Below are 15,477 nucleotides of genomic sequence, written 5' to 3'. Positions count from 1 at the left end.
TTTTCTTTTTTTTAGTCCAATCACATTTGAATCATATTTTGTCCAAGTAATCATAGCTAATGTGTCAAACTAATAGTGCCCCATTCTTCTCTTTGCTTTCTCTGTATCTCTTTTCTTCAGTGTTTGGTTCTGGTTCACTTCTAGACATAGACATAGCTATGGGCTCAGCTTTTACCGCATGTACTCTTTCATCATTTTAACATGAAAACTTCTCAAAACTTCTCTGCTTAACTGTTTCTTTCCCAGAAAGAAGCAGTTATGGAGCTTGTTTTCCATTACCTTCAATAGCAAATGGGAGAAAGTTTTAATGGATCAGTTCTTCTATGTTTTTTTTGCATGTCTGCCTCTGTTTTCTTAAACCCCCAGTCTGCCTCAGCAGAAGGGTTGCTCACACTGAGTGTTTTGCTCTAGGTTTCTTCCAGTTTTTCCTCTTCACTGTGGCTGAATGCATGCATGGTTTGAGAGATCCTGTAGAGTAGAAAACACAGTGCAAGTTATTTTCAACAGTCGCTACAAGCTCATCCAGAATAAGCGAATCCTGCGAAGCCAATGACCTGACGAAATCAACTGGGTAAAAAAAAACAACACTTTTACTCAGTCTGTCTGAAGTCTGTCTGTTTGATAGAATTGTGTCTGTAAAGTGCCTTCATATGAAATATATTTGAATTGGCACTATATGATAAACAATAATGGCCTGAATTAAATTGAACATAATTCTCTTTGGAGTTAAAGATTAGAAAACTGATTTTATCCTATTAGGTAAAGAACAAAGCAGACTTTTCATTGATCATTTTTAGTACATATTGTTTAACTTCCTTGATTTTTTTCTTCTATCTTTGTGTTGTCTGTATATTTGGATGAAAAAAATCCACAAAAATGTAATTCGTTTAACAATTAATGGACAAAAAAGTATCTTATGCCATCTTATCTTAATCCTTTCCTAAATTCAGATAACAAAAAAAAATAAATGTTTGTAGCGCCTGAAGTGAAACTTATAATGGATTGTAGATATTAGAGTATTCTAATAAATGTTGTGTGTATTAGAATAAACACAGAGAGATGAGGCTTAAGCATTTATTTTTTAATTGCATTTTATTTTATTTCACCCGAGAAAAGCATGGATAAGAATAAAAAACTATTACGTTGACCCTTATCCAGCAAGCTTTTAGTGCCACCTTTAAGGATGCTACCTTTTGTGCTCCACTGCTCACTCCATCAGAGCAGCCGGCTCCTAAATGCCAAAGCTCTGCTGAGGAAAACCCACAGTGTTTTAACTCTTCTGCCCTCTCTTTGAACGCATCCTCAGCAAGGCTGAGCTCTCATCACACATTATCTCCTTCGGGATTATAGAAGTCCATGCTCGAGAGCCATCCGTCTTCAGACTCTCACTGTAACAAGTGTGTGTCGTAAGAATAAAAAAAAAAAATTAATCTATTCTGAAGAATCTGTAGATTATAACATGTATGGTTTTTTTACACAGTGATAGTGTGAAAAGCTTAATCTGAGAGGATATATGTGAAGATTAAAAGTTTTAAATAGTTTGTAAGGATCACCAGTATTTATATTGGAGAACATCGAATTAAAATAGAAAAAAAATTATTTTCTAACTCAACGGTAGAGAACAAAGCTTTCAAACTACTTTTGGAAAAAGTAAAGATTTATGAATATTTCTAATCCTAGAAAATAAAATATGAAGTTTAAGAAAAAATCCTATACAAAATGAAAACATACTCAACCACGACACTGATCAAAAGGTACAAGATGAATGGATAGTTAAAAAGCAACAGCAAATTACAAAACTACTTGCAGTATAATCAGGTACTACATGAGGAAGGAGACCTTAGTGCAATAAAAAGACATATTCCATATTACATTTTATGCATCCAAGAGCATATATATATATATATATATATATATATATATATATATATATATATATATATATATATATATATATATATATATATATATATATATATATATATATATATGCTCTTATATATATATATATATATATATATATAAATATATATATGTGTATGTGTTTAAAATATATATTTTTTTTCAGTTATGAAAGATCTGCCATTCAGGCACAAAACATAATTAGATTTTCCCTTTTGACGTACAGCTTTTCAGACAGTAAATGAACATTTCCATTCCATAAAGTGCAGCAGTGATCAAATGTTTAATTGTTGTTATAATTTAAATAGTTTTTTAGTTTTTTTTGTTTTCTTCTTTCAATTTTCCAGAGTTACAAATACCTTATTTGATTAGATTAAAAACAAAGAAAAAACACAAAAATCTTTGTGTTTCCACACAATTAATCGATCAAACATTTCTGGGTATAAGTACTCAAATAAAGATCTACGTTGTTAAAGGAGGATATGTTCGCCAAGGATGACACCGAAATCGATGCCAGAGGCTTGTTGTCAGAACTGTAGGCCAGGATCTGACTGCTGCATGAATCATAGTAATTGGCTCTTGTCTCAGTGGTGGAGTACATCTATTAACTTGGAGGTGTTAGATGGAGGCAGCTTTTGGGTTGCTTATTTATATTGTGAGAAGACAAGTTGATATAAATGGGTCTGCCTTTTTAAGAAGTTTCAGTATGCTTTTTGGGGATGAAAGTCAGGATTCAATCCAAGTCATGCACAGAGCAAGAAACAAGGTATATTAAGGTCAAGGTGCCACTTCACTGGATGGCAAACCTTCAGTAGTAGCCATTCAAAATTTCCCCACTTTCCTTGATGGACCCTTGACTGCTCCCCTATAATTGTTTTTAAACACCAATCTTTGTACTAAAATATTCTTTCTGTCATTATTTGTGGAAATTAAGATCTAAAGAGAAGCATCAGCTCCTGGTCAGACCCTTTAATTCACTGAAAGGGTGGAGTCAGAGTAAAAACATATGCAGCCCCAGGCGAAGGCCAGTGGCTGGAAGTTGGAGGGGATTTTGATGGGAGTTGCAGGGAAGTGGGCTGCCATTTGGCTGGCTTTTGACTGAGAAGGGTCACATTGAATGGCTGCTACTGTAGGCATGAACAATTATGGTCACATGTAATTATACCCTTAGTGAGTTTCCATCCATCCATCCATCCATCCATCCATCCATCCATCCATCCATCCATCTTCCTCCGCTTAAGAAGGGAGGCCCAGACTTCCCTCTCCCCAGCCACTTCTTCTAGCCCCTCAGGCGTTCCCAGGCCAGCCGAGAAACATAGTCTCTCCAGCGTGTCCTGGGTCTTCCCCGGAGCCTCCCCCTGGTGGGACGTGCCTGGAATGCCTCACCAGCTTCATTCTGATTTATTTTATGAGTCCTTGAACTTATGATAGTGTTATATTTGCCTCTGATGACATCTGTTTCATTTATTCTTTGTACAGCATTTTGGTTATGCATGCACTTGAAATACTCTAAAAATAAAGCGACTATAGTAATTAAGGTGATTAACTTTGTGTCCATATTTTAATCAAAGTTTGGACGGGGCTGGAGATTTGGGTTTGTATTGAAGAACTACGGAATACAGCTAGAAAATCAAATCCACATCAAACACAACTCCGAATACAGAATTAGAACCTAAATAGAATACTACAACCAAAACAAGAGAAGTTGTAAAAATGTTTTTTCCTTATTGTTTCATAGAGGTGTGTGACAGCCCTTTGGTGTCCAGCCTGCTGCCTTCATCCTTCAGAAGCTCCTCCCATCTTTCCAGCAGCCACTCAGCGGGATTCGCCAAACTCAACCGGAGAGATGGTAAGCTCATCTGATTGTAACCTAATGATGTATGGGGTGATAATTACTCACTGTTAGATTTTAAACAGTCCTTTATTTGAATAGAGACAAGGAACTCAAAACTCAACACATTTGATGGTTACGTTTTATGTTCAGCATAAAACATCCATCAGGCATTTTAAATGCAGCCACTTACACTGCTGGCTGAGGAGCAACTGTACTTATTTTTCAGTTTAATATATTCTTTTTTAATCCCATGACCCCAAAATTCATAAACAAACATAAAATATCTAACAGAGAAAGAGAAAATAAAACTCACACTTTTCTGAAATCACTGATGATAAAAAATAATGGTAAACCATTTAAGGTCCTTTCATTTTCTAACTATTTTTTGTTAGAAAAATTATTTTAGAAATCTTTGTATTGCCATAATTTTCAACCATTTTTTTTAAAATGCAAGCATCATTTCCCACAAGTTTCTACATAAATCATTATATATTATTATATAGGTTGTAATTTTTGGTGGCTGTTGTTTTTAGTTTGCAATATCCACTTGTCACTGTTGTAAAAAAAAAAAAGATGTATTTCTCTATTTAAACACATTTCAAAGTCACATTGCATCAGTGCAACAAGGCTTTTAAGGAATATAAGTTTAAAGAACATGTTTAGGGAGCAAGAGGATGCAAAGGTACAAAAAATATATTATTGATTTCTTATGCATTAGATTCTGTTTCACTTTTCTGTACCCTCGATATGTCATCTATGTAGTCTGAAAAAAATACTGACCGCAAAGTGCCGCCATAAAGTATGCGGGCAGTTGTATTATGCTACGTTCACGCCGGACGCAGCAAAAGCAGCAAAATCCCGTCTGCTGCTTCATTTTTACTGCTTGTACCAGTTAGTTCTCACGCGTGGCTGAAGCAGCTTTGCTGCTCTGGCTGCGCGGTGCAAAAGTGTGTCTGAGGCGCGTTGGGCGGAGCTTCACTATCCTTTCTCTGCCTTGCAGCTATATTTGCTGTGATCAGTGGGAATAAAGTAGTTTTAATATGTTTTTAAATGAGAAAATACACTTGAAAACTTCATCAGTGCAGTCAGTTCATCCAGATAACAATCCTGCCTTCCAATGTTATTTCTGTCGGAGCCGCTCAGACCCCCACATACCAGCAGTGCACCGACAGTAGGAATCCCTTCATCAGCAGCCTCTGGCCGGGTCGCCTCATCGCGGTTCACCACGGCGGCTGGTAGGGGTTTTTCATGTAAATAATCCAAACTGCAGGAACCAGAATAATAAAAGCGAACATATTCTGCCGGCAGATTTCTGCATTTTAAGTTAATTTAGGCGTCAATAAACTGTTTCAGAGAAGTGATCACAGCGCTCTGTATCATCAGCGCTGTGTCTGTCTCTCTGCCAGCTCCCAGATCAGCTTCTCTGATTGGTTGTTGCGGCGCGTCGAGCAGCAACAGTTAAATTTTTCCATCTCGAGCAGCAGCGCGTTTGTGGCGCGTCACGTGCGTCCGATGCTTAAACGCTCGCGATGCGCTGTGCCTGCTGCTCAGACGCGCTGCGCCTGCTGCTCAAAAGTGCTGCGGGACCTTTTGCTGCGCCTTGACGCGCGTCAACCATTGACTTTGCATGTAAACTCGCTGCTTCTGTCGCGCCTGCTGCGTCTGATGTGAACGCAGCATTAGTAAAAGGTTAAAATGACTCAAGCTACAAGAATGACGTGACGATACAATTAAAAAAGACTTGATAACCAATACCTGTGAAATATTTTCTGTTAAATTTGAGAGATTTTAATATTTTGTTATTTGTTGTTTTTTTTTTTGCTAATTTACATAGAAAATTGCAGAAAATAGTATAAAGAAATATGACACCAAATTGTAACTTTATTTTTGTTTTACTTTATACCAGTTGTACAACGACAACAGCCTAAAAAACACATATATTTTTTAAAAGATCTACAGTAATTACCGTTTCAACAGGTTTTATCCACTTCTCAATAAGACTAGTTGGCTCTGCTGGTAATACACAGCAAAGTTTTTGTTTTCTTTAAATACAACTATTATTTAAACAGTGTTTATTATGTTTTTATTGAATTAAAATTAAACGAAATTCAGTTTATTAGTACAGCGAAAAATTCACAACAAGTCATTACCTCACAGAATCGATTCAGTGAAATCATACAGACTGATTACAAGGTTTCTATATAAGGGAATTAATTGCATCAATTCATTGACTTTGCAGGATTCACTCTGCATAGATGAGCTCGTGTGACAGTAGATATTATCTCGCATTAAATCACTGACTCTGCAGCAATCCGTTACACTGGCAGTTAATACAGGCAGCGACAGTGGGGAGAAAAAATACATCCTTTTAGCAGGAGGAAAACTCCAGCAGAAATGGGCTCAGTGTAGGTGGCCTTCTGCTGTGGCTCACTGGGGTTTTGCTTTATTGCCTTATCACAGTAGATCAGATTCAGATAGAGAGAAAAATTAGACCTAATTTTACATTAACCAAATACAGTTCATGTATTCTATGTTCTCTCTTAAAGCAAAAAATGCCTTTATTAAAAAAAAGACAGCTAAAAACTGAATTCCCTTTAACGACCACCCTTTCAGAGACTTAGACGGGGGATTGCAGGCCAACACACATTCCAAAGGGGTGGACCAGTTCGTCCGTTATAAAATAAAAACAAGGCTTTGTTGAGCTAACGTATAAAGCCTCAAAATCAACACTATTCCTGACATTTAAATTGAAAAAGCTTCCTGGATGGGAAGTGAATTGTCTTCAAACTTGGATACAAAGTCCAGTGGATTGTTTTTAAGTTTATTTTTTAGAATGACTATGACCTGGATTCAGTAACAGTTAAAAAAAAAAAAGGAAGCTTCACCAACAACTGAAAACATGTTTTTTTTTTATTTGCTCTGTTTTTTTATACTGTGCAACTGTTTTATTGTTTATGCACATTTGAAAGCTCTAACTATAGCTTGCAGGATTTCCTTTGTAGCACCTTGAGATTTGTTTTGTTTTTTTTAAAGTAAAGCACTTTATAAATGAAATCCATTGTTTTTATTTATTTATTCTAAAGAGATCATTGTGTATAATTCGTACATAAAGGAGTTCAGAATTCAAACACACAAAAGCACATAATCTTTATCAAAATGTCTGAATAAGTCTTCAACTCTGAAACGCAAAAGCCAAAATAGCTTTTTTTTTCCCTCTCAAAGGAAAAGTGAGAGCAGTAACTAGGTGTTGAAGTACATGCAGGATCAAAGTGTATTTTGACAAACAAGACAGAACATGATTGAGTTGCTTTGTCTTTATCCTCTGCTGTTACTGAAGTTCTGCTTTTTTTCCCTTTTTGCACTGAAAGCTTGTATCAGACATGCAAGTGTGAATAGTGATTGTTCAACCAGCTGGAAGTCCTGTGCAGGAAGCTGATGTGAGGCTTTGCAAAACCTGAGATTTTTGGATCGCTGCTTTATATCAACATCAAAGCCCAGAATAATCCGGGAAGGCAGGGCAGGTTTAATCTGGCTGTGACTGATTCTCACCACCTGGGAAGGCAAAGGAAGCTGAGCATGATGAAATTCAACAAAAGCCCATCTGCTATCTTTGTTTGTTCACATGCGAACAACCAGGATCTGAAAAACGAAAAACATTTTAGAAAGTAAACATACAGCATTTACAAAATGTGCTCGGCATACAAAGCTTTACTGGTGAAATCGGGTAGGTTTTCATACCTTCTGTATTTAAATATAATTAAAAAGTCATTTTGATTTATATGTAATAAAATAATGTGCTCTGTTTTCTTTTAATAGAATATCTTGATGTTGTAATTGACTGCTAGATAAGCTTGATCATAAACAATACTCTTTATATATATTTTCCTACTGCTGTCGACATAAAAACGATTCAGTTTCCCATTTTCTCTGGACGATGTCCGCAAGGTTATTTACCCATATACAATCGGAAAAAAGTCTAAGAAACTTAAAACTCAAACTACAAACTTTACTAAAATGAATTGTTAAAAAAAAAAAAAAAAAAAAAAAAAAAAAAAAGAATTTACATTACTAAAGAATGAGCACAATTAAGTGCAACGGAATAGGAGAGAAAATGCAAAAACATAAAATACTCTTTGAAGAGACAAGGTGCTAATAACAGCATAATAAGTGCCTTATTATTTTATTTTTTTCCCCTTTTCTGTATGCTTTAGATAATACGCACTACAGAAGATGTTTATTAGGAAACTCCAAATATACAAAGTGTGGTTGGTGAACAAATGGGAGCATGTAGCTGTTTGTTTTCCTCACACTGGATTAAAACCATCTTAATGTATCAATCACCTCCACAAGAGTTTGAATACTGCTGGGTCACATTTATTTAGAATTTATTTTCATTCACACAATGTTTTTTTTTTCTCCATTGCTTTTGTAGCTAATGCTAAAGTCCCAAATCTGATGGATGTTTATGAACAATGTGCAGATTCTCTCTCTGTCAAGGTTGGTTGTGGTTTGGAGGAGCCAAATGCAGAGGCAGAGAGGCTGAGGTGAATACTCGTAGGATAACAAAAAAACATGAGAACTAACAAATCTAGAAAATAAAAAAGGAATTAAACCAATAAACTAGGAATCATAGAACAAAGTAAAGCACAATATAACCAAAACCATGACACTCTCTAGATATGAAAAATAGGTCTTCTCCATCAGTTTCTTTCTTGAGTAGCAAAATTAACTGGATTGCTTTTTTTACCTAATCATTATGAGAATTTGCAAGGCTATTGGGGTTTTAACTCGGTGCAACCTTTTGTTCACAAAGTCCAGAAAGTCCAGCTATACAAATTTATTCACACCAAATCCAAAATCAGTTTTTTGTGAGTGATCGCTGTAAGATGCTTGGACAATATCTCTAAAGCCTAAATATGTTTGATCCATTCTGGAAATGGTGTAAAACTGTTCCTGCTTTAGCCCTTAAATATAAATAAATGCATCTGCTAAATGCAGATGCTAAATGCAGGTGCATGTGTACAGTAGTCTCGCTTCATTAATGTAGCCCCAGGGCAGCTGTTGCTAAAATGTAGCTTATTACCATCAATGTGTTAATTTGTGCATGGATGAGTGAATAACTGAATGTAGTGTAAAGCTCATTGGGATTATTGGATAAAGCCAATAATAAGTCCAGGCCATTTACCATTCAACTTGCCTGCTGGCTTTTTCTGCATGGGGAGCCCAGTTTTATGTATCGTTTGGTTTATTTGGTGAATAAATCCAGATTTTTTTAATTTTTGCTAGTGAAATTATTGGTTTTATTGTTTGTGAGATACTTAAAGTTGCAGCCAGAGCAGTGGTGGAACATGTTACAGATATCAGCAGATCTGTGATTAATAATTTTGGAATGCTGATGTGATTGGCCCCTTTACATTTTCAGAGTAATTCCAATCAGAACAATTGGCCTGAATGCCACAGAGGTGTTAATGCTATTTATTTATTTGTTTAATTTATTAATTCTATTCAGTTCAGATTATTTATATAGCGCCAATTCACAACACATGTCATCTCAAGGCATTTTACAGTTCACCAGATCATACAGTCAAATTGATTCAATTTTTTCTATCTAAGGAAAACCAGTTGATTGCATTGAGCCGAAAGCAATCCCTCACACTAAGCATGCTTGTGGCGACAGTGGAGAGATATAATAGTTTTTTCTTTGTTTGTCTGTTTGTTTTTACTGAGATATCACGTAAAGTAGGTGTAGAATTAGCCAACTTCAAACAAGACTTGATAACCAAGACCTGTGAAATATTTTTTTCAGTTAATCATCATGTTTCGTTGATGGTTGAGTTTTTTTAGCTAATATACATAGAAAAAAGTTTTCTATCTAAGCAAAACCAGTTGATTGGATCGACTCATTGACTCGAAGGCAAACCCTCACACTGAGAATGCTTGTAGTGACAGTGGAGAGGAAAGACTCCCTTTTAACAGGAAGAAACCTCCAGCAGAACCAGGCTCAGTGTGAGCGGCCATCTGCCGAGTCCGACTGGGGTTCAAGGAGACAGAAGCAGAGATACAAAAAACAAATGTAAAAGGTGGTCCCATCCAGGAAACACACAGCCAGACAGACGAGCTCCAAGCCAGCTCCCATGACAGAGGATGAGGAGGACACATCCAGCCAGTCACAGTCAGAGAAACAGGACTACACTGAAAAACAGGCCAACCTCCAAAATCTATAAAAAAAAAGGTGTTGATGGCAGCAGCACAGCTGATATTTCTCTCCACACAGTCACAGCCAAACTAATTCTGTCAGGTTATATTTTGTGATTAAAATAAAATAAACATGTATTATGATAAATGATATTGATCTTTGGCTAGAATAAAAAAAAAAAAAAACCTGGGTGAAATATCGGCTATGAAATACCTTTTCAAATTGATTGCAAATATAAATTTAGATTATATCACTATCCTAAAACATTGTTATGCTAAGTAGGAGAATGATAGATCTTTACTGCAGAGGAAATAACACATTTGGTGGACTGGCAGGTCAGAAAAGTGTGACTTATGCCAAGCCCAGTGGATTTAATTTATCTGCTGAGGAGGAAATCAATCAATCAATAAATAAGTTGTAGCTGTTAATGCTATAAGAACATATTTATAGCGTGAAACATCTAGATTACTAAAAACTTCAACATAAACAGATTAGAAGACAATTGAAAAGAAACGGTAGTCATTGATCTTTGAAAGGTTGATTGGTCAAGTGACTATAAACCGCCCTCAAGGGAAATCTGAGGAGATCACAAGTTTTAACAATTTGATTTGGAGTTCATGTATTATTTGTCATTGAATATACATGAAGTAGAGGGTTATTTTCATGATTCTGCCCTTTCTGGACTTTTTGGTTCTGTTTAAGTTTTCACTTTCAGTTTTTCAGTTACATTTTGCTTTATGTTATTCTATGCTTTTACATTTAGGATCATCCAAGTTATTTTCTTGCTATATTTAAGCCTGTTGTATTTGTTGCTTATTCTCTGTTGCCCCCGTGTCCCAGTATCCCTTCCTCTAGCTCCCTTCTAGATCATTCTGTCCACACCTGCTCTCAATCAGCTGATTACTCCATTCATTGTTGGTTAGTGTTTGCTAGAATCTCTTTATTGCGTCATTCTTTTGGTTTATCCATCCCTAGTGTCTCCTAGTTTTTGGTTCCTGAGTTTCTTGTCAATCGGTTCTGGATTATGGCCTTTGTATTTTTAATTAATTACATTTTGCAAGAAATCACCTCTGCCTCTTCAGTTTTGAATTTGGGTCCACTACAAGTATAAATTAACGTTGACAGTTATATGATGTTTAGTTCATTTATTTAAGTTGAAAGCCAAAAGCCAAAATGCCTCTGTTATATTTGTCATTTTAACTGGATAGACAAATTATTATCTGTAAACAATGACCCAGAACATTAGGCTAAATAAAATAAAAATATTGGAAACTTAGGAGCTGGGCTGTAACTCTAGAATATTTAGGAGCATTCCACAAGCTACAACTTTGATAAACTTGCACCTTCTTAATGACAATTTTCCTACATTTGGTGCAATTACATGTCTTGAAAATAGAAGTAGTATTTTGTTTTGTTTTTTTGTAATGTGATGCATTTTTTTCATCTTTGTTTATGAATATAGTTAATAATCATAGTTGGTGGCGAAGTGGGTAGCACTGCTACCTTGCAGCTTGAGATAGGCCACCCCTTGAAACCCCAGCAGGGATAAGCATGACAGTAATGGATGGATGGAAATCCATAATGAATTAGACTATAAAGGGAAATGCCTCGTATGGTTGTGTTTAAAGACTGTTAGCCTCTAATGATAATAAGGAACAATGGGTTTATTATTTAAGAAGTAGTAACTCATTTACAGTCGGACATGGGCAGTTAATAAGTTGAGATCAAGTATTTTAACCACCGGTAAATGTCAATAACTTTAAGTATAACTACAACTGGAGCTATTAATCATCAATCTTTAATCATAAAAGTGGATATCTTTCTGTATTTCTGCCCCATCACTAGTATGAAAAAAACACAGACAACCACACTTCAACTAGGTGAAATGTATTCAACAAAAAAATTATAATCCCTGTCAGCAATTGTCTGGTTAATAATACTAGTTAGTTAATGGTACAAACAAACCTGAAAAAGATGGATCTCTGCATTTCTAGTTTAAAAAGGATGAACAAGGTGTAGGTTTATCCTGGGTAAGCACAGCCAGGACAAAGTTGGAGTGACTTCAGAGTTGTCCCTTTATGATTTCTACAGTAGGGAGTTTGCCTTGACTTCTCTTAAAACTCTAACAACTGTGCATCACTCATGAATGTGGAAGGGATCATTTTTCACAGAGGACCGCAACCCTCTCTGAATCCATCAGTGGTATAATGTGTTGCGATATTATTTCCTCTGAATGTTGCTGCCTTATGGGAGCTGTCCACACAGCTGTGGTGCTGAAAAAGAACAATCTACGGTGGCTATACTGTACCTGCATGCTATTTGATGCTGTTGCAAACTGCAGCCATGTTTGGGATGAACAAAAGTAAAGCAGCCCTACTTTCTCAAACTCTCAATAACAAGCAGCAGTAGACACAAACTCACATCACAATAGAAACCTACAGTACTGCAGGTGGCCTTTTTTTTTTTTTTTTTACTTTTTTTAAAACTACTGACCTTAGATTTAGGTTTCTCATCATGTTAGTATTAGGCTTAGTCTTAAGGGTAAAGGTATTCAGTAAAATTTTAGCCATTAAATCCACCGATTCCTCTGAAACTCACAGTGTGAATTCTTCTGAGTTTGTTTTACTGAATATTTTTGGGCAAAACTATGGTCAATCAACTAAACAAAGAAAAGTGTTGAAAGTAACTTAACCATTATTACTATTGGACATAAAAATCTGAATAACCTTTGGTAAAAAAGTAAATAACCTTTAGCTTTGAATAAATATATTTTTAGTAAGTTGATACAAGCCTAGCCCTAAAGTCTACAATTTTCTCATGTGGTTGCTGAAGCAGCGCGTCGGGCGCGTTTAAGCATCTGACGCGCGTGGCTGCTCGAGATGGAAAAATATTACTTTTGCTGCTCGACGCGCCGCGTCAACCAATCAGAGAAGCTGATCTGGGAGCTGGCAGGGAGAGAGACACATCGCTGATGATACAGAGCGCTGTGATTACTCCTCTGAAACAGTTTATTGACGCATAAATTAACTTAAAATGCAGAAATCTGCCGGCAGAATATGTTGGCTTTTATTATCCTGCTGCCTGCAGATCGGATTATTTAGATGAAAAACACCTACCAGCTGCCGCGGTGAACCGCGAGGTGGCGACCTGGCCAGAGGCTGCTGATGAAGGGATTCCTACTGTCGGCGCACCGCTGGTATGTGGGGGTCTGAGCGGCTCCGACAGAAATAATATTGGAAGGCAGGATAATAATCTGGATGAACTGACTGCACTGATTAAGTTTTCAGGTGTATTTTCTCACTTAGAAACATATTAAAACTACTTTTTTCCCACTGATCACAGCAAATATGGCTGCAACGCAGAGAAAGGATAGAGTAGCTCCGCCCAACGTGCGTCAGACACACTTTTGCACCTCGCAGCCAGAGTAGTAAAGCTGCTTCAGCCGCGCATCAGCACTAACTGGTACAAGCAGCAAAAATTAAGCAGCAGACGCGATTTTGCTGCTTTTGCTGCGTCCGGTGTGAACGTAGCACTACCCGCATATCATCCGTCATCTGCATTTACATCTGATAATCTTCTTCCGTTCCCCACACCTCCTCGGCAGCCAATAAAACCAACGACTCTCCTTTTTAAGCTGCCCCACTATGGTCAACTGTGTCTACCTTCTAACCAGGCTGTAACATACCTCTTCTCTTTTCACCTTCTTGGTATACTCAATCCAGTTTCTTTTTTCCTTTATTTTTAAGTCCACCACCAGTGTTCAAGCCTTAAGGCTGATTTATATTTCGAAACTAGGTTGTCTGCGTAGGTGTCACAGTGAACAAAAAGACGCCCCACCTTTCCCAAATTGTAGGTGACCGCAGACAGTGCCGTAGAAAGTTTTGCTGCTTGTTTTGTTTTAATGACCGAAATTGTGGAAAACAACTCGTGAAGTTTGACCAGTTAGAAGATCGATGTGCGTGAGGACGCTGGGACCCTTTTTCCACCTGGATCCCTGCTATTTTTCGCTGTCATGTCCCTCCATTGTCGGACAAACTTGCCCCCAGTTCCTCAAGGCCTCGGCCATATCTAGATCCACAGCGTGTAGCGCAGACAACGCTTCAATACTGGGCATAAATAAAAAATGTTTGCATCAAGCTCATTGCGACACACTGGTGTAGGAGTATAACCAGGCCCTTAGGAGGAAAGGTATTTTCATTTTTATAAATGTCCCAATTATATTATCATCTACAATGATTAGTTCTACGTCTTCTTGCTGGGGTCTGGGTACAAGAAATATTGTCCAATTCGTGTCAGTAAACTTTCTAATAGCCTTTTTGTCTACTTGTGAGTCTTTTCATAACCCACTTTATCGCTTCCAAAAGCCAGTTTTGTTTGTATTTGGAATCATTTTCATGGATGAATACCCAGTTTAATCCACTTTATGCATGCATCAGTACCACTAGCAAATACACTGACCCCCAACACAATACCACTTCCCTGGATAATAGTTGGGGTTGCATTGTTAGGATTGAAGGATAACCTTGACTACAAACTGTTTTTGTCCCTTTCACTGACTGAAGGCATTTGGCTTGTCCATGTTGATAGCTACAAGGCTTAGGTAAGCCTAAAGGTTTTCATTTCAGGACTTTTGCTTCTTTCTTAATCAAAACCTTTTAAGTCTATTAAGATGTTAAACTGAGCTTCACTGCAGAGTTTTCCCTTTGGGTAGATAACCAGTTCTTCACTTCAATCTCCACTAATATGCTTAGATCTCCCCATGTTTGATGACAAACAACATTTGCAAGAGATTAATTACAAGAGCTTAATATGTTACGGCTTTGTTTAGTTATTGTAGTTATGTAAACATTTACACATGTTTGTATAGCTTTGATCAGGTGGGTAATAAAGTAAACAATTAAAATATACTATTTGTTTCACACTGGAAGAAAGAATGACTGAAATAAATCAGGACAAGGTCAAAATGAACAATATGCTGGTGAAGACTATCAGTCATCCAGGTCATAGTCATTCAAAAAAAAAAGAAAATTAAAAACTATGGAGTTGGAATCCAGTGGATTGTTTTTGATTTTCTTATTTGTAACTCAAAATGAAAACTGGACATTCATGCCAGTAATGCGTGAATGTTACCTGGGCAATCAGCTGCCACCACACTGATTACACCTCGTCCTTAGTTGCCTGCGTACACTCACATTGCTGCAACTCATTAAAATATCATGAAGTGCCAGGGACAACTGGCTGAAGGCCTAGCTAAGCATCAGAACGGGGAAGAAAGGGGATTTAAGCATCTTTAAATTACTTTTGTCAGGGTTTTTTTGAGGTTCTGAGGACCCAAATGCAAAGTTGAAGAGGCAGACAAGAGTTCTTGTAGATTTAATTAGTTAACTGAGGCAAAAATCCAAAAACCAAAGTACACAATAAATGGAACCGAAAACCAGACAACTTCATGTGAAAACTCACTTGGGGAGCCAGGAAAGGGACCAGCACTGAGGAACAGCACAGGGAGAGGAGAGTATACATCGGAGGCTGTACAAAGACAGGACTA

The 15,477-nt window shown here is 37.0% G+C and overlaps 1 protein-coding gene across 1 annotated transcript in view; it reads left to right on the top strand.

The window, feature by feature from the left end:
* Positions 1-15,477, top strand: part of LOC119778721 (contactin-associated protein-like 4) — a gene marked incomplete at its 3' end in the record, with an annotated part of 133,865 nt that overhangs the window by 52,827 nt on the left and 65,561 nt on the right. Inside the window, exon 2 of the mRNA XM_038278069.1 lies at positions 3,641-3,751. Coding sequence (XP_038133997.1) covers positions 3,641-3,751 — 111 coding nt within the window. The remainder of the gene's footprint in view (positions 1-3,640; positions 3,752-15,477) is intronic.

Source organism: Cyprinodon tularosa, unplaced genomic scaffold, assembly GCF_016077235.1.
Source record: "Cyprinodon tularosa strain WSP-4 unplaced genomic scaffold, ASM1607723v1 ctg1373, whole genome shotgun sequence".
In the NCBI taxonomy this organism is placed as follows: Eukaryota; Metazoa; Chordata; class Actinopteri; order Cyprinodontiformes; family Cyprinodontidae; genus Cyprinodon; species Cyprinodon tularosa.
Note: the sequence above shows the minus strand (reverse complement) of the source record. Positions and strands in the feature narration are given on the sequence as shown.